General features: G+C 42.0%; 1 protein-coding gene across 1 annotated transcript in view; it reads right to left on the bottom strand.

The window, feature by feature from the left end:
* Positions 1-20666, bottom strand: part of CNNM2 (cyclin and CBS domain divalent metal cation transport mediator 2) — a 114846-nt gene that overhangs the window by 26336 nt on the left and 67844 nt on the right. Inside the window, exon 2 of the mRNA XM_009087216.4 lies at positions 826-969. Within this exon, the coding sequence (XP_009085464.3) occupies positions 826-969 (144 nt within the window). The remainder of the gene's footprint in view (positions 1-825; positions 970-20666) is intronic.

The raw sequence follows: 20666 nt of genomic DNA, 5'->3' as shown, positions 1-20666 counted from the left end.
AAAGATACTTAAAATTATTATTTCTACTATAACAGAATCTGGAGACATCCTTGTGCTGCACAAAAACACATAGTGAAAAACAGCATCTGCCATCAAGTGATCAAAGCACAGACAGACAGATGAAGAATGACTGAAAGGAAGTCATGTATGCACAGGCCAGATTGTGCAGATGGGGGGAGAAGCAGACACTTTAGGTAACTGGCCAAGCTTTAATCTGGGAAAGAAAAGGGTCCAGATCTCTCAAGTTGCAGGTAATGGTTGACCTGCAGCATCATCTCTCTCAACAGACATTACCACAAAGAAGGAAGGAGCTGTGCTGAGTGATGAAAAGAGAAGGCATTTAGGACAGGCTGGTTTTCAGCCCTGAGGAAGACTTTCCATTCTCAACATCTCTCAATGAGTGACAGATATTCTAAAGAGACTCCATTCCTCTGCCTTGAGGCATGGTATTTGCCAGCCTCTTGCTGAACTATGGTAGTACAGGGACTACTGGCCCTTGAGGCAGAGTGACAACAGGGGAAAATGTGGGAGGTCATTGTTGCAGATGTAAACCTTCCTGGTAAAAGGATCAAATAAAGAAACTTGTCCTGCTTCTGAATTAACAAAGCCTAAAGGACTGAGGTTCCCATGCTGCAAAACCAAAAATTACTTGCACCATCTGAGGGATCTGCAGGTCATTTTGTTAAGAAAACTTCCTCAACAATTTGACTACTGAGATTTTAAATTAGCAACATAGCATCTCTCAAAAAACAGCTATAAATACAATTGCTACTGGATGGAGTCTTTTTTCTCATCTATAAACAAACTGCAAATATTTCTACTCACTGTATAGATCTGTTTCATCCAGAATTTCAGACTTGATGATCTCTTCAATCACATCTTCTAAAGTGACAATTCCCAGGACTTCATAAAAAGGGTCCCCTTCTCCTTCATTGTTTACTCTTTGCACTATAGCCAGGTGAGATTTGCCTGCAAGGAGACAGATCAGCAATTTTAGAAACTTCTGAATTATCAGAAATTATAGCAGAACTAGAGACATACAGGTATAAATAAAAAGACAAAAAGGTTGGTGTCAGGCTTTATGAAAAAAGGAGCAAAGTTTAACAGATGCTTAAAATCATAATCTGATTTCTGTCCGAGATACACATTCCTGTATCACATAAATCCACCTTATGCCCTAAAGGACAGCTGAAGAGATTAGTGTGCTTGTTCTAATGTCTTTCCCAGAAAAACTGTCACCCTAGCATTGAATTCATCATATTAACTTGCTGCTCTGCTTCATGTCTCATGCATTGGCAGAGGAAGACCAGGCTGGAGCCCTCCTTTGCAGTGAGATCCCATGGATGTTTTCCTCAAGCCTGGAAAAAACAGCAACAATGACCAAACCACAGAAGCACAGGGACAGGATAGAGCTAGGGAGAAGTCAGCCCCATCCGTCAGCTCCTCATTTTCCCCTCTCTTCCTCAAAAAGAATTTATTTATATATTCCCCATATGGAGTGATGGCATGTTATTTAGGATTTAATTAATTAAAATGTTCAAAGCAACTGTCTGATCAACAAAGAGAAAAATCAAAGAAGAGATTTAACAGTAGTTCTAAAGATTCCTGAGCTGTGCATCATTCACAGTGAATTCTTAAAGTCCTTTCTGCCACAGCAATGATGATGGTAAGAATATCATCATCATGACCCTTCAAACTGGCCTTGATACCTCTGGTTGCCAGTTTCCCCAGCTGCCACTGAAAACCAGTCCTTTGTAAAGCTGCATAAATAATAGCATTCATTCAAAGGGTCCACCAAATGTAAGTGGTATTTTGCAGTACAAGTACACAGACATCAATATGCTTTCTGAACTATCAAGAGGTAAGAAACAGTGTCTCACACTCTCCTTTGCTGGTCTCAAAAATTAGCCTTATCCCCAACTGTGGAAACAACCAAAATAGTTCAACTTTGCTTAGACCCCTTTATAGGCAATAATGTCTGCCTGTTTTAAGATTCAGATTATTAGACTAACAAGCATTCAAACTATTTCAACCCAGACTTACTCATGCTTAAAGAATGAAAATATCCTGAACAAATTAGACGAGGGAGGAAAACTTATCAACTACTGATATAAACATTGCATCAGGTCAAGTCAATTCACTTTGGTAAGTTTTTCACATCTGCTTTCCCAGGGACCCAACATAAGCAGTTAAAAACAAATTCTTGGTGAATGCTGTCTGTCGAAAGTTAAATTCTTTTGCTATTCCCAGCTTGTGATCATTTAAAAGGAATTTTCCAAAGCAGGGTCTAATATTAGACTCAAAATGAAGTTTCCATTCCACTTAGGCGATATTCTCACCAAAGTAACTACTGCATAATCTGATTGTCTTGGAGCTACTCGTTTAGATGCAGATGGACATACTTTAAATGCCAACTACACTGCACTGCTGAGTCTTATCTTGAGGAGACCTTACTCTACAGCAAATTAGTAGAAAGATGATTTGTGATTTTTAAAGTATCAACATTCATATTGTACTGAAAGTCTTTCACTGTGCCAGATTTTACAGGTTTTATTTCTCTGCATTCCTGGCAAGACTTCCAGCTCTTTCTACTGCTCAATGATCAGCATTAAAGTGACTTCATAAAAACATGAAAGATTTGAGCACTATTATTGCTGCAATTCCCCATAATATATTACTCCTATTATATCCTTTCAATGTAACAATGTTAAACAAGAACTGCAGCCTAAAAAAAAAACTTGCACAGACAAAACAAATGTTCTAATTTATTTCCCAGTGCTTGCTCAGATATTAGTATATTTGCTTTTAAGTCAAAAGACATGGTTCCTTCAAGAACTGTTTCTATCACAGACCACAGCAGCTCATCATCACATGCTTATTCAGGTGCTAATTCCTGATATGTGTTCTCACATATTAGTAAATGGTAAGGTGTGTTCAAGTGGGTTAAATTGAAAAAACAAACCAAACCAGCCAAACAAAACCACCAAAAGACAATGCTATCAACTCGTATTCAGCTTTGATAAAAACCATCAGCCTTTTCCTCCACTCCTGCACTGCCTATGATAATGCTGAACTAGGTGATGAAATTTGAAATTTTGAAAAGAACAGTCTTTCCAACAATGGAGTCCTAAACACATCTACAAGCAATGTCAGAGATTTATGAAAATGGGATCGGGGAAGGACCTGAAGGGCTGGAATACAATAGGAAGTTGTGCACAAGTTTCATGCACAAAACAAGTTGCATGCCCTTCCCACCAGAGTGCTCCTCACCAAGAATTCAGCATCACTAAAACATGTTATGTTCTCCCCATCTGAGCAGCTGCAGGACTCTGATCCAAGTAACAGCACCTAATGTGAGATGAGTGACCAAAGCCTGTACCAGATGCTGCTCTCTTAAGCAAAGTGAGCTGGTAAGACAGGAGTTATGGAGAGGTATCAGGCATTTTGCACTCTCTGAGAGGAAAAAGAAGGCTAGAAATACTTTTTTTCTGGCCTTGCCATAATCTCCAATTTTAAGGATTTTTTACTTTTCACCCAAATTATCAAGACCATTGAAACTTGTCATCATCACTGGATTTTGGTGGGTAGCATTGATATTCAGTTCTACCCTCATTATTAAATAAACTACATGTTACAGAGAATTTACCTGCTGAGAAGAGATAAATTCTCCACACACACGGTGACACTAACCTTTCTTCCCTCCTGATTGTCAAGTTTTCCTGTTCCAGGCTTTCATCAACCCAGCACTTAGCTAGGGTCAGATGAATTTAAGCCAATCTAATAAGCTGCCCCTAAGGCTGCTTTTTTCTCCCAAGTTTTCTCCTTCCTTTCTATTAGCTCCAATGCTCATGAAATTATTTGATGAGACAGACCAGATCTGAAAATTACATTTCTTGTGTCTTTGCAAGATAATTTTGACCCAGATTCAATAATTTGCAAGAAATCACCAGCCAGTGGAACACACATGAGAGGTGGTGACGGAGATGTTATGACGATGCATTCCCAGACTGCCTGCCCTCTCACCACAGAAGGCTGCAAAATACCCTGCACGTATGGAAGTAATCAAGACATAAAAGGCTGAAGGAAAAGCCAGGAGCGCAAAGACCTCTTTATACATAGTAAAAGAGCAGCACACAGCATGTGCTCAACTGTAAAAGTGGCCTGTAAGTAAAATAATGACTCCTCTGAGTGTTTGAAACAGAAATTGGCTACAGCTTTATTCAAAGACTTTATCAGGCCACTGACAATTGCCTAACTATTTTATCCAATTGAAGAAGAGCTGTTTCAGCTTGTATTTTCCATTGCTAAAGACTGCAGTACATAACCAGTAAGGAGCTGAATAAAGTAAACATCCAGCAGGTACAAAAATCTGGACTGCATATAATATTCCTAGGGCTTTGAGAGCACAAGACAAATTACACAGAGAGAACAGGTGTATGGAAAGTTCTGCACTTCACTGATTTTCTGGCCACAGTCTCTAACCACACTTTGTAGATGACATTAATGCTTCTTTAATCCCTTGCTTTAAGTGTTGATACAAAGAGATTTGCAAGTGGGCAGCTCTGCAAAACTGCCAGTTCTGACAAAAAAGGCAGAAATGATGTGTGACCCACAGCTCCTCTGTGGGCACAGGTGGGCAGTGTTTGCTTTCTGCCTCAGTTTCTCCCTGTACAGCAACAGTCAGTGACACCACCAAGGGCCTGTGTGAGGCTGATACCTGAACATGGCCCAAGGCACCAGTTGTGACAAATGTTAACCTCTCTGTTACCTTCACAGGCAACTAAAGCACCGAGCAGTTTTGGTAAACATAAACATAGTCTCTTCCCATTGCTTAAAACTGCTGTTCAGCTTAGATTTTGCTCTGTAGAACTTCTGATTAATTTATTAAGCTAATTAGGAAACATGAAGATGCTTAGTTAAACCCAAATGAGTAAGTGAACCTAGAATGAGCTCCTGGGAGTTCATGTGATTTACTGACCACACAGAACAGAACTGGAAGAAAGAAATGCCTGAAATACTCATTCTCTTACTGTACCATGACAATTTCTTGGGAAATACATAGTGGTGGAAAATTCTCCCTTTGATCCTGAGGTATTTATACATCTAGAGCAAGGACCTTGAGAATACTGTCATGCAGTTCAAACCAGAGATGAAAACATCTCTTCAAGATCTGCTCTGGCTACCCACAGGATCTTGACCCCATGAAGAGTTTTGGCATTTGGATGGAGCTGTACCCACCCCACTCTCACATGTCACTTCCCCATAGACACACATGCAAAAGAAACAGAAAGACAGACACATTGGCGAGTTCAATAAATGCAAATGCACGTCATAAACCTGGTACAAAACAACCCCATGTGCTGGCACTGGGGACTGGCTGGCTGGGTGAACACACTACAGGAGTCAGCAGCATGTCCCTGCAGCAATGGAAAGGAACTGTGTGCTCACATCAGCACATGTGCAGCTGGCAGGTCAAGGGACCAGATACTCCTCTCTATTTGACACCTGTGAAACCACACCTGCAGCACTGGGTTCAGTTTGGGGCTCTCCAGTACAACAAAGACATCAAGAAACTGAAACAGTTTTGGTGGATGGATCCTAAGAAGGGCCGGGCTGGAGCCCACGACGCACGAGGAAAAGCAGAGGGCACTGCATTGGTGGAGTCTCGCAGAGAAAAGGCTGAAAGAAAGGACTTGAAAGTCTTTCTGTACCTCACAGAAGACTACAGAGAACACAAAACTAGAGTCCTTTGAGCTAGATCCTGATGGGACAAGAGACAATAAACACAAATTTCAAACATGGAGACTCTCTTTAAATAATGAAATCTTGTTCCTCATAAGGGTGGTCAAACACTGGGACAGGCCCAGAGGGGTGGCAAAATCTCCAGCTTTGGAGGGATTCAAAACTCAGTGACTTGAGCCAGCTTCAAAGGTGGCCACTCCAAAGAGGGGCTTGGACCAGATGCCCTCCAGAAGTCCCTTCCTAAATTACCCAGTGATTTTAAGAGACTTTGAAGGGAGGTCTGACTGAAATCCCAGGCCAAACTTCATTGCTGAATTTTCAATCCCAAATTTCTTAAACTGCAAAACTTTCGGTACATAAGGATATAGAAAGACAGCAAGTTTTACTGATCTGGAATGCCACAATCTGGCCTTGTATGTGACCAAATGTAGTAACAAAATGATACTACCAGCCAGACTATGCTTCAGAAAATTATACTACTGCTGCCATAGCTTTAGAGCAAACACAGGTTCCCAGGAATGAGTGATCCAATGGCCAAGGTGCAATTTAGGGGCTCTGAGCAGTGAGCTACAACCTGCAGTGATATGCATAAGCTTACACTATGAGAAAGCAACTTGAAGTGCCTCTATTTCTGCCAAAGGAGGTTTTGGAACTCAGTAACTGGAAAGATTTGTAGGTGTTATTTCCCCCCTGCAAGCAACAGATCTTACTAAAGGCCCCTGGTTTCCTTAAAAAAAAAAAAAAAATTAAAAAAAAATCAAAGCTGTGCTTGACATTTATAAAACAGAAGATTCTTGTTAAGTCAGTTTGTGGTAAAGCAAGAATCAGGCTATTCCATTTTTGTTAAAACCAGTAATCTGAGTCTGTTTGCTGTGGGTTAGTGCCCTGGAACATTAAGCCATAGCCTGTTTGATATGCCTTCAATGACATGGAGAAAAATCCCATGCAGTGTTTGGCTGCCCTTGAATTTGCTAACTAATAATCTGTGCTTCTGAAATTTCTCCCTGTTTAAACTTATGGGACTGTTTTTGTTTCTACTGATTTGTACAAAGGTAAACACTGGTCTGTCACTGAGATTCACAGCTTCAACAACACATTATTGCAAACAATCGATTTTAAAACTTGTTGTATAATTTATCCATTGATTCAAATAACTCCCCCTGGAGTAGCCCTGGCTTGCAAGCAATTATACCAAAGTAAAAAGTGTTTTCCTAAATTTCTTTTCTGCACCACAGTTCAAGGACATTTAATCTCCCTTCTATTAGCAGAAATTTGCTTTTTCATTTTGATTATTTTCAATGGGGCAATCAGACTGGTATTTTCTGCAAACACACACACACAAACTGGTACACACTGTTTTTGGGTTCCTAACACAACACCATTCACAGAATCAAGAGAAACCCAAAACTTCTGTAAAAACATAATCTAGGTTGAAACTAGACTTTTTAGATGGTGCTCTTTTCAGCAGCAAAACATATAATTTTTAATATATACTTGGGAAGGGAATTTGATAACTAGCATTCATTTAATATAGCCACATGAAAATCATCCAGACCCTCAAAGGAAATGAGTGAAAGTATCAGCACAACCATTGGGAATACAGCGATTCTCCTTTAAACCACAGAGCTCAGTCTCATACAAACATTAACCAGAAACCACAGCAGCCTTCACAGGAAAATAAAAAAGTAGCACTTTAAATAGAGCCTTTGTGTTAAAGTCCATTTAGTGGGAGGACACCAAAAAAAGCAAAAATCAGGGAGAGTTTCAGAATGACTTCCTGACAGTGAATTGTATTTGTAAGGAATACTTTCCCAAGGGAAACCACAGAAGCTCAGTTACTTGCAACTTTGAAAACTTGACTGGACAAAGCTCCTAGAAAGGACTCAATAATTCTCCAGTGCCCTGTGGCAGATGGAAGAGAAGCGATGAGCTAACATTTTCCATCCTCAACAGCCTACCAGTCAGTGTAGGCACTCCAACTCAACTGCTGCTGCCTTCCCTTCAATCCCTTCTGCTAGGACCTTGGTGAGACACACACTGACAAACTGAATTTACCTTGCTGCTGCTTCTAAATGTGAGAGCACAGCTCCAGAAAGCTGCAGCTTTACCTGCAACTGAACTGAACCTGGCCACCAACTCGGATCAGAAGCTGGGAAGTCTCCATAGGTACACCAGTGAAAGAAATTAGCTGGGAACCAGAAATAACTTGAGTGTAAGAAAAAAAGGGAATTTCAACTCAGACCTCTGCTATCTAAGCAAAAATCTTAGGGAAGAATCAAATGTGAGAATACTTAGGGAACACTATTAAAAGGTGTAGGCAGGCCTCATGAATGAAATTGAAAAGCGGAGAGAAAGAGTTTCAGAAATTCCTTGAACATTGCAAAAGACTCCCTTGCCATGAACAGCACGGCAATGCTTTCCAGTCAGGCCGTGCTTTTGCAGTAGGGAATTTGTGCTGAATAGGGCTGGGGTTAGCAATAGCCAGGGTCCATGAGGTGTAAAATGCACACCACTAGCTCGGCTGCTCTCAGTGCTGGCCAGAACTCTGAGTTCAGCCTAGCAAATGAACAAACACAAGCTGCTTACCAGAACTGGAAGCATTTTTCTGTCTTAGAGAACTATCCACTGGATCTGAAATAGGAGAGGAAGAGAAAGAAATCCTAATACTTGAGAAAGAAATCTTTCCCAAAACCAGAGTATTTTTGGACACCTGTCTGAGGCTCTAACCTGAGTAAAAGGTTGTGACAACAGGACACTGGTGGCTTGAGATGAGAAACATCACAAGGGTGGTAGTTAAAAAAAAATTAAGGAACCACTTCAGAAGTGCAGCAAACTAAAGCTGAGAGAAGATGTGGCAACGAGAAAATACTGAATCTGGAGAGAGGCCTAGGACTATTTGGACTGACATAGAACAAAAAAGTTCAGATAAAATTTAAGGCAAGCAAACAGAATATTGAAGTCATTCTTGGTCATGGTTCAAGTCTTCCACATCGGATTGAAAAGATACTGAAGTGTGACTTATGCTGATGTGATTTCCCCCGTGCCCTCACTTCCCAAGGCAAGTAATGACCTTTTGGAAAGAAGAGTAAGAAATGCATCTCCTCACTGACTCGCACCTCCACAGCATGATCAAAAAGGAATGTTTTTAGTGTTCAAGACCCTAAAAAGGAGCCATACTAATTTTATTACTTCCCTGTTTGTTCAAGATTGTCCCACTGATTTCAGCATTCCTTCAGGGATGAAGAGCAGGCACTGGCCGGCAGTAGTGCTGCCAGCAGAGGGAGTGCAAAACCTTGGGTTTGCTGAGCTCCAGCTCCAGGTCCTCCCCAGACCTCAGCCCAGCCGATGGAGAGAAGAGGCCCTGGCTGCTGGCTGGATGCTGAATCCTTTGAGAGATGTGCCCTCCAGCCTGGGATCCACAGCAATCCCCTGTCTGCCATGGCCTGTTCAGCATCTCCTCCTGCAGCTTTGCATTGCTGCTATGACTTGTCCCACTCAACTTCCTTTGCCTTCCCTGCCCTAGGGGGGACAAATTCTTGAGCCCTTTGTAAGGGCTCTGGAGAGAAACTGTCACCTCCTTATAGTCTCCTCCAGTCCAACAGGCTGCTACCACAAACCAAGAGTTAGTCCACTAAAGGAACACAAGAGCATCAAGAGAGGTATGTTTACGAGCAACAAAAATAGAAGTCAATCCAAAACAATAATGAACTGGGATGACTTTGATGTTCAGGTAACCAAAACACAACACCAACAGAAACAACAGCCTTGTTCTGTATCACTGCAGCCAAAAATCCTGCTGATCTAATCGGTCCTTTAATCTTGCCTCCCTCAATTCCTAGAACAGACTGGGTTTAATTCAGGGAGCTTCTAGATTTTGGCATCTACACCATGGGATTTTAAATCCGACAAAGGTAAAGTACTAGAAGGCACAACAGAAACATGTTTGGACATTAGGAGAAGGTTAGCTGAGGCCAGCATGCTTACATAAGGACCTAAACTGTGCTGAGAGCAAAGAGCATGAGCTGCAAAGGAAGAGCACTATCTTGAGACTGTGGGTCCTGAAAGGAATTGGGATCTGGATATACTCTTTTTAAAAATTATTATTATTATCATCACCATCAACAGCTGTTAGAGTTTACTTTTAGTTCACTATTTAGGCTATATATTTTAAAGGGTTCTTGTGTTACCAGCATCTTAGTTCATTAATATTCTGTTTTAATGACTTGTTTTACTTCAGGCCATTTATATCACATGCAGTTTGCAATTCCAGCAGCTCCAAACCCAGCCTGGTCGATGGCGCCATGAGATTTTTCAACTTTCAAATTTATACTGTGGCAGAAGGCAGAGGAAAATTAACAAAAAGCTACCTTGTTAACTTTCTAAATTGGTGACACCACCTTCATCCAGGTGGGTCTGTACAAGCCCAAGAGCAGTTAGGTGTGTGCACTGCCACAGTGCCCAAAGCTGTGGGATAAACACACCCCTGGAACACAACCAGTGCCATGACCTTGACTCTGCACAAGCGCAGGATTGGGGCCACGTGAGCTCTGACACTGCACATTTGTTTCTCTGGATTCACACAGTGCCATTACAGAGCAGCTCCTGAGCCATGCAGCACAACACCAAGGACACTGCAGCAACCTGCAGGCACAAGAAACACAGCCACCTTCTCCCACTGCCTTTTGGTTTGGGTCAGGTCCCATGGGGAGTAGAGCTGCAGGAAGAGCTGCCCCAAAACTGCACTTCACACTGCCAGCAAATTCAAGGGAAATATCCTCTGGCTGGAAAGTGACTCTTTTAAAAACTAAAGGTGTGGCACACCTAAGTGCAGAGAAGTGCCAAGACACACCCAAAGTTACAGAACCAAGAACTTCACAGGAGCAACTGATTTAAATTTTCATAGGTTACATTTTCACTTTGCTTTGGTGCAATTTTAGCTAATGACACAGATCACAGCTGGATTCAGACCCATGCCTCTTCATCAAGAACACACACACAGCAACTGTCGTGGATATGAGGGAGTGGGGATGTAATTCAAACCACCCAAAGACATCCTGGAATTGTCTGACACCAAAGCAGAAGGACAGAAGAGCACCTGTGATTTCAGAACTGGGCATCACAGATATCTAAATGCCTGCAAACTGCAGGTTTTTTGCAAAATAATAATACAATAATATACAGAGAAGGAGAAACCCCCTAATTTTGCATTTTGCTAAGGATTTAAGTAGATCTTGTGTTACTCTTAAAGCTCATCACGCAAAGAAGCCAAAAGAATTGGTTCAAATGCTGACTCAACATCCCCAGGAAAAGGAAAGATTATAGAAAACTGCCTTGTTTGAAAGAAGGACAATTCTGATGGTACATTTGAATGCATTCTTATTCTTTTCCAAGTACAAGCATAAATTGCTTGGCTTTGTTCCTAGGAGTTATCAATTACTCATAAATGTAAGATTTTCCAGTGAATTAGTAATACAACATTATCTTTTCAGCCTCACAAGACAAGACTAATTTTCTGAAAAATGGTACTACTGGGTCATATTTTAGAAATGGGAACTTCAAAGATCAATCTCCATTGCAATTATGCTATTAATATTTTTAATTACTGACTTGATACCAAAACTTCTCAAAGTTTCCATTTGTGAACAACCATCTAATTAGTGGATTTTTTGGGCCATCCTGCATAGCCCTCTGGTAGGCTGAGTTTGTCCAGAGCTCTTAGAGGAGGAAGGAAACCTCAGATAAGACACTAAAGCCCTGCTCCATCAGCAACAGCCACTGCAGAGAACTGGAGAAAGGTGAAGTGAGAGCCTTGCCCCTGAGCAAGAAGACACTGGAGATAAATGAATAGGAGAAAAAGGAGTCTTAAGAGATTGAATTTGTGAACTTGCCACTTGCTGGTTTTGCTGTGATGAAGAGTTCTTTTGCTCCAGAAGACTAAATCAGGACTTCTCAACACTTTTCCAACTGCTGGGTATGACACGGGATGACATGAGACTCACACCTACATGACAATATTACTCAAATTCTCCTTGTCAAGTATTTACATGAAGTGAAGGGCTGTAATATTTTAGTGACATAACAGGAATTCTGTGAGAATAGTACTGCTTTCATGATGCTTAGCTCAGGGAAGATGTAGTAGAGATCGTCCTGTTTTCTTTATTATTCTGCAGAAGTCTTTATCATTACTTTAGCCCCATCAAAACCTAATCTGAATGCATTTGCTCACAAATAACCTAAATACCAGCTTTAATATCCCTGACTTCTGAGACTGTTTGACAATTTTACTCCAGAACAAGCTTTGTGGCATAATGTCTCATAGGGAATAGGGTTATTGATCTAAGCAGAACACTTTGCCATTTAATCTCCTCTGGCAAGGGACAGATCTCCTGTCTTTTTAAGACTGTTCACCTTTGTTTGTAAATGTGTGTGTTAGAGCATTTCTTTGATTTTGCCTAAGCCGAATACTTAGAGCTGTCTAAGCTCTTCCACTCTGTTACTAACAGCATGTAATAGCATTGCATCCAGGTATCTCAGGACAGCAAGGGCTCACAAGTGTCTGTCTGAATCATTTGGTACACACAGCTTCAATCCATTCATGTGATGCACTCAACTCCTGCAACACTCACAAGAGTTACAGTGTAGCGTAACTCCACTAGGTTTGGATACAACCCCAATTACCATGGTTGAACCCACTGGCACAGGGCAGTTCAGCATCCCTTGTGAAAGCAGAGGGTGAATTAAAACTCAAGCAATCTGTACAGTTCTGCCCATAAAACTGTACCCACACTAAGAATGCAATACCAGCATCCCTAAAACACTCTGGCCATGGAAATGGCCTCAGAGAAACAGTGTCCTACTGCTGTGACTTCTGCCTTGCATTTGTTTATTTTTAGCTAGGATTAGGCTGAATTCTTCTACATCCCAATAAACCCTAAAGTAAAACAGCTCAAACTTCTGCTAGAAGAGTCATGGACAACTAGGTCACGCAACATACAAGACACATGCTTCACTGTTATTTTCCCTGACTGCTTGCAAATCCAAACATTCTGAGTACACCACAGCAGCACAAACTCCAACCAGAAAACCAGACTACTAGGCTCTGAGGACTTGCAATTAAATCTATAGTATAAACAACAGTATTTATCTAGCCATTAACTACAGCAGAACCAATGTCTGTCACTGTATGTGGTTCACAGGAGAATACCCACAGACTGGGGCACGAGAGTTTGGAAAACTGAAGATTCCCAGCCAGACCCGTTCTTGGGGTCTGCAACTCCTGAGCTTCTTCCTGCATCTTCTGTTTGTTCAAGAAAGATCCCTCCACAAATGCAACCAGAACCAGGTGATGTTGCCTGCACAGAACAGGTCAGGCCTGAGCTCTCCTCTCTACCTCAGAGGGAGCAATAGGAAAAATCTCTCTTACCCACAAACCACATTTTCATGAAACTTACAGAAACATGGTATTTCTGACTTTTGTAGATCAATTACTTTTAAAGCTATGGAGGACTAAGGCAGGTAAGGGGAAAAAAAAACCCCAAGCAACTGATAAAAAATAAACTACACAAAATCCCAACCAATCCAAATAAAAACAACCAGACAAAAAAACCTCCACTTATCTCCCCAAGCAGTCTCCTTCACAGCAGTAGCAGTGCAGACCCTATGCCAGCCTTCAAATGACAGAAGACAAAAAACTTCAAAATGTTGCAGGAAGAGGTTTTCATTCCTTCACAATAGTAAAGAACAAAACCCGAACAAATTTACTAGAAAGCCATGAATAAAAATGATTCTATAAACCCCAACTTTAGACCATGCACCATTTAGTTGAAACACCATGTGTTTCTGAGTGGAGCTCAAATACACATTTAGTCTAAATATTGTGGACTATGCAACTGCTCTGCATCTCAACATTCAGCAGGTTCATTGGTGAAGGTCTCCGTCCTTCCAGGAGCCTGGCCACAGTCACTGCATCCCTGTCCTTACAAGGGTTAGACAAACAGACCATGAGCCCTGGCAAAAGGAAATGCATTTGGAGTTCACAGAGGGGCTATCACTTGGCTATTTCTGTAGTGCCTGCATCTAAAAAAAGACCCAGTTCACACAAGTAGCTATTTTACCTTACTGTCCCACAAGATCTAAATGCATTTTTTCCGATTACACTTTCCCACCATAAAACACACAACAAAATGTGACACATATTTTTAAATATTCCTATGAAAGGATTTTGCTTATATATAGAAACATGAGTATATATGGAAACATACAAAACTCTGTGTTTATATATAGATGTCTCCTCACTGTATAACTAATATTAGTTCATGGAACTGAAGTCACACACAACAACAACAACAAAAAGAATTAAAGTTCCAGGGAGCTTTGCCATAAAGTACACAAAGCAGAAAAAACTTCTTGGATTTATGATAATCTCTGCATGAAATGCTGAATGGTAAATTCCCTTGAGAACTTCTCTGACACAAGAAATACACGACAAAATAAACAAAGGAGGAGACAAGTCCAAGAGGCTCTCACTGAAGAGACATCTAGTTCACTCTTTCCCTTTTTTTTTTTTCTCCTCCTGCATTCCAACAAAATCTGTCATGAACCATGAGAGAGGCACAAACAGGTCTTCCTGGGGTCCTCTTCCAAAGCTCATCTCCTGGGGAACAGAAGACCATCTGCTTCCCTAAGGCAAAGCATTTCAAATGACTACCACAAGCATTGCCTTGTTGAGAGTGCTCCATACTGCAATGCCCCATCTGTATGAAAAAAATGTACTTGGGCAGTTACATGAAAGTGACTAAAGTCCTTCAAGACTTATTTACACAAGTCTGAAAGGTTTGACTTTTACTCTCTAATTATTCCTCCATGGTTTGGTGTCCCCAACACCACATTTCTTGCACTTAACCAGAAGATGAATGTAAAATTGACTAACCCATTTCAATGTTTAAGCTGAGGGAAACAAAACCAGCAGAAAATATGAGAGACATTTTTTAAAGAGATAAAATCTAAACACTTTTTCCATGCCCCCAGGGGAATTAGTTAAATGTATGAAGAATACCCCAGTTCTCAAACCCATCTCTTCACATCTGCTCAAGCACTATCCTATCCACTTCAGTACTTGAAACTGCCACAGGAGCCTGTTTTAACACAGCCCAAACCCCCTGCTTGAACGCCCTCCTTGATGAGTACAAAACCCTGGCTTTCATGAGAAGGAGAGTGTTCACCAATAAAGGCCACACACTTTTGTAGCAGTTCCACAACAACTGCCATCAATTAAAAAACCACTTGCATAACCTGAGCAATAAGCAGATCAAGGTTTTTTTCTAAATTAAAGTAATGTAAAGCACTATTCATGGAGCTTAGTGGAGGGACTCAGGCAATAGCTGAGTGTAACAGGAGTGGCAGATGGCTTTACAGAAATCACAATATTTGTTACCATTTTTAAAGGCTGGTGGCATCTCACCTGCTTATTTCCATGACAACTGGATTCCCTTCTTACCAAAAAGCTGTTGATTCTAAGTTGTCTCCTCTCTTCCTCTGTAACTGCTGTTGCATCAAATAATTGTAAAAGCGAATGGGACCGAGGAGGAATAAACTCAATTGTGCAACTGAAACAGTAACATGTTGGGGTTTTCTTACCAAAACTTGACAGATCTCTATGCCACTTCACAGCATTATCACCTTCCTGATGGCTGGGAATTATTAATTATATAACAGATTCAGCTATTCAGGGCACAAGGCAAGGGTACCACTCTCTAACCTAGAGCAAGACTAGGTCACTGTAGTGACCACAGAACAAGAATAGTTCTAGATCCTGGGACCAGGATCTGCACATCTACCCAGCTTCACAGGAACGCCAAGTTCTTTTAAGACCAAAAGTGATCAGGAGCTCAGATCTATTATTCATTGAGATGATGACATGTCTGGCAGAACAACAGCTCTTGGCAGGACAGTAAAATATTTATGCAGCGCAACAACTCAAAGAAAAGGACTTGCCAAATTGACTGCAACAATGGTCTTCAACCTTTTTCAATTTATGGACTGCTGAAAGTGCTCAGTGGGAATGCAGAACCCTGTAATACTGAGCTCTCTACTGACAAAAGGCTTATTGTTTTTAACATACCTTTTATTGAGACATCTGAAATAGTCCTTGGACGCAAGCTTAAAAAAAGTAAATTCACCACACTGCATAATTTTCTGGAAAATATTAAGCAATCTTCCTTACAGTATACAATAACCAAGACATAAAAGCCTGAAATCAAATTGTTATAGGTCCCTGCACAATAAAGATATTTTTCCTAGTGACTTTAGCTTGAGGTTACATGACGAGCATGGAAACAGTCACCACACAGAGTGGTCAAATGATGGAACTCAACAGTAGAAGAGATGCAGGCCAGAGACAGCATGGAGGGCTGGCCACCAGAGAGCCCTGGGCAGAAAGGGAGAGCTAACACAACCCTGAGAGGGACACTGAGTGCTGGATCCCACACGGGTATATTTCTAAGGAAAGCTGAAGCTGAAATTAAGGACTGGAGACAGTGGTTTTGTTAAAGGCAGCATTTAGAGAATTATCAACAGAAACAAAATATCACAGAGGGGGAAGAGAAGGAAAGGGAAGAACTCTGAGAATTGCAAATTAGATTGATGTTATTTCCACTGTGGGAGCATTTGAATCAGTGCTCAAACCACCATCTCTGCCCCAGCTCATTAGAGTACCTAGTAATTTGCCCGCTCCTGTACAGTAATCCACATGGGAGCCATGGCAGTGCAAGAAGGAGAGAGGCCAGTGTTCCCCAGTCTCACTGGGGGCAAGGGAGCAGTCGGTGGAAGGAGCAGGAAGATTATGGCAGGAAGAATATGATTGTTTCAAGCACTGATGTGTTTCATCACATGCACCATTCCAGTAGATATAAATATCAGCAAGTTGGCCTGATGGCGTGGCCATTGTGAAATGGCAGCTTCCTCCCAGGATCACAAGAGATGAGATCTGAGAGAAGGCTTTGCAGCTAATGCTAGGAAACATTTTATAAGCAAAAGGACCAGTGTGAAAGAGCTTGTGGCAGAGAGCACTGCAGAGGTTGCATCCTGCTGTAGATGTGCAGGGTCGAGACATGTAAAATGGTACAAGAACAAATGGGAAGCTCTTGGCCACCCTGCACTCACCTGCAATGACAAACCCTTGGTTCCCACCCTCCTTCATGTGCCTTAAATTCCTCACTGCATTCAAGGCAACACTCTACCCCTTACACCTCCCACTTTAACACCTTGCCATGAAATACCCTTTCAAAAGCCCAGACCGAAAACAGTTTCTTCTTGCCTTGCAATGGGACTGAGCCAATCTCTGATGGCAGAGCAGAGAGCATGACTCCAAATCTTTTATCTAGAATAACCACTGATCTGCAAGCAAACACTACAGCAGTGACTCCATCAAATATAGGAGATGTGTTTTTCCAAACACCAGGGCTAGTAAAACTTGATTAGCAGAGGAGGTCTGAGAGAAGGTTGTGGTGCTCCTGGAAACAGTTTCAAAAATGGCAAAGGGAAACACAGCAGGAAAGTAGCTTGAGAGAGATTTCTCTGATCTGACAGTAGAAAAAGATGTCTTAGAGAAGCCTGCTGTTCTCAAAGGAGACAGGGAATATCTTCAATGTTTAAGGGGTTATGAAATGGCGACTGGAAGGAAAATGTGTAGAAAGAAGAGCATGAATACAAGTGAAATCATCAGAAGTGCTAACAGTGGTATGGGAGCTACTCTGGAGGATGAGCATACAAAGCACCAAGATGGAAGTTAAGAACGTGCTAGGACAAGCAGGTACAACTGCTGTAGCAGTTACTTGCTGAAGAAAATAAGATCCATCAAAACAAGAGGGGGGGGTTTGTACACAGACACCCCCTGGTCATATGAGTGAGCTGCCCATGGCATTACGCCAAGCTATTCACAAGAAAGTCTCTGGACCATGTGAACAATGAAAGCAGCCCTTTTTCCATCCATTTTTCCCAGAGTATTTAAAGATTTGAATTTTCCCATCTCATTTTTGGTTCATCTCTCTCTTCCTATAAATAGAGAAGCTGCAGTGCATCCATCCCATCTTCATCTTTTTTGGTGGTCTAGCATTGCACAGATGCTGGAATGTTTTTCTAGTAAATGATAAGAGATGGGAAACAAGGCAAAGACAAAGGACAAGAGACCTTGAGCTCAGACAAGTAGGAGAGATGGGAGCTTTCTCCTCTTTCCCAAGAGGCAGGTATCTTTTCTCTGGACCAAAAGGTTTTGTTTTGGAAACAAACGTATCTATTTCTGTCACTTCCTTTAGACATTTAGTCTTCATGGGGCTGATAGTAAGACTGACTAGGATGTCTGAGAATGACAATTTGGCCCCCAACAGAAAGCATTTCTAATCCAATATGAAACCCAAAGGAAACACACCCCTGCTGCTAGGCACACGTCTCAGAGGACTAACACTGTGATCTGTGCTGTGTTCCCAGAGCCTTTACTTTAATCCCAAGTCCAATAATCAAGTTAGCACTTTGTAAGGAGAGCTAAAGCCCCTGGGGTTTCTGCCGAGCCGCCGGACAGTGGAGAGGTTGAGCTGGACATCAGCAGGTGATCAGCTGCCATGGGAAAATAAGCGTGGTGTGGGCAGCCAGAGAGCTGAGCAAGGAGCTACAGGAACGCCTGTAGCTCTACCCTGACCCAGAGGGGGTCAAACACGACTGGATGTCCCCAAGAAAAACAAAAACATGAAAAGAAGAGGAAGGGTAAGCCACGGTGAAGGAAGAGAATGCCAAGACCTGGCAGTTTGGGCTTGGATGTTGCTTCCTAAGTCAATGGGGCCACTAGGAGAGGCTTTAGCACCACACAAAGGCAGCACAGGTATCTCAAGCTGCAGCCCCACTGTGCCACAACAGCGATGAACAGGATGAGTCATCCATCCTAACAAAACAATGTCTTTGATGGATGGGCAAGGAGCTGGCACAGCGGCAGTGGGGAAAGCTAATGAGTTCCAGAAGATCACAGCCTTCCATCCCTGCTTAAAAATAGCAACTGTGGTCAGGGGTTTGAGACAGAGTCCAACCACAGCATTTGGAGGCAGATTTTGAAACCACAAGAGGTCAGAGTTAATTGATAGTTGGTCATTCAGAGGTCCTGGGACAACTTAACAATCAACAATGTGCTGTAAAGACTTGTTGAAGTTGGGCTCTGGTCTCCCATCCGGAAGACATAACAATATCCCTGAAAACAGCAGTCCTGATCAACAGCCTTCCTAGGCTTACCTGCTCAAGACTTTGGGGAAACAAACAAATTTCCCAGCAGCAGCAGAGTCCTGCAGAGCATGGTTCCAAGGGAGGCAACAGACTGCTTTCAAAGTATGCAGCAGTGGGCAGATTCTTTGGAGTTGGCAAGGCCACTGACTCTGGGATAGCCTAATCCACTAACAGGTAAATCCCCTCCACAAAACATTCCTTCTTGACTGAAAACACTTATTTGGCAACAAAGCCCCCTGCTTTAGAGTAAGAGCTGGGGAGGAATGTGACCTGTGGCTCCTGATGGGAGAAGGCCCCAGCACACAGAGTATCAGACTGAAAGCTGCCCAAGCCTCAGTACAGGGGGTTCTCCAGTGAACTGTCCCTGCTCCACTCCAGGGCAAGATCATTGCTTAGCCAGAAGGACATTGGGCAGGCAGGGAATTTGGTGCTTGCTGTGCTCTTTAGACATATGGACTAGATGACCTTTAAATGTCCCAAGCCAAACCATTCTATAAGGGACTATCTCTCAGAAGAGTTGGATATGCAGGAAGAAGGGATTGTATATGGGGGTTTTGACAAATATCATCCCAAGTATAAGGGTTTAGCTAGTTCTGAGGAGGACAACACAGAAGGGAACTCAGCAGCCTAAAATGAAAGACAAAAGACTTCTGCTTTGGACCCTGTTTCAACATATTCCTGGACATTGCTCGTACATGGAGTCATAGCCCATTCTAGGATTTTCAGGCAAAGAGAGAGAGGGAATTACAAATGTGTCACTGATAGCTGGCCAGTCCTGGGATCCTCCCAGCTCATTAATCCCTCTGTTCAGCTTTATTCTATGAAGAGCAAGTCCTATGTAGCAGCACTAGACAGCTTACCCAAAATTATGCAGACAGACACTTTTTGGTTTTTAAGTTTTCCAACATTTCTCTTTGCAGCTCTCTAGGCAGAGAAGGTTTGAATGCAGGGATATGACACCCTGCACTGAAGGCACACTGAGGTCCCTGAATAGAGATGTCTCACTCCCTGCCCAGATGCAGATTCATGGGGGTAAAGGGACAGCATGGGTGGCATGTGCCCTGCAGGACTGCTCATTCACCATCCCAACTTGTACCAGTATGGGCATGAACTCAAAGGCAGGGGTGTACAGATAACTCTTGCAAGAAGAGTTGGTCTCTTGCAAGAGAGGCTGGTGGTTTAGCTTACAGAGTGATGGAACAGCCCCTTACCAATGCAAATGTGTGGTAAGAGAAGTCACTAGACCTGCTGTGGCTTCTCAGGTGTGCAGAGATAAGCTTTCTTATCAGGCCTAAGACAGTATAAGATTCAGCTGTTGTCCTAAAAGAACTTTCACTCACTCAGTCTCACATCTTATTTGTTAGTAGACACAAAATAATTTTCCCCACCTCAACAAATGACAATTCTCAAAGTGTTGGGAAAAAAGCAAAACAGAAGAAGTCTTGGGTTCTGCATCATCTGGGGAAAAAAAGATCATCGTTTTGACTCACCACCAAAATAGGTATGGAAAAGTACTGGGGTGGCCATGGTGGGACTGACACAACAACACACAAAAATAGGAATTTGATATTTAAATCACAAAAATATGAGGAGGACCCAAGGGTAGAAGTACACATACAAATACAACTAACCATATTTCAAATGGATGATTTTTCTTTACA

The sequence above is a fragment of the Serinus canaria genome, chromosome 6, assembly GCF_022539315.1.
Source record: "Serinus canaria isolate serCan28SL12 chromosome 6, serCan2020, whole genome shotgun sequence".
NCBI classification, from domain to species: domain Eukaryota; kingdom Metazoa; phylum Chordata; class Aves; order Passeriformes; family Fringillidae; genus Serinus; species Serinus canaria.
This window is presented reverse-complemented; position numbering and strand designations above follow the sequence as displayed.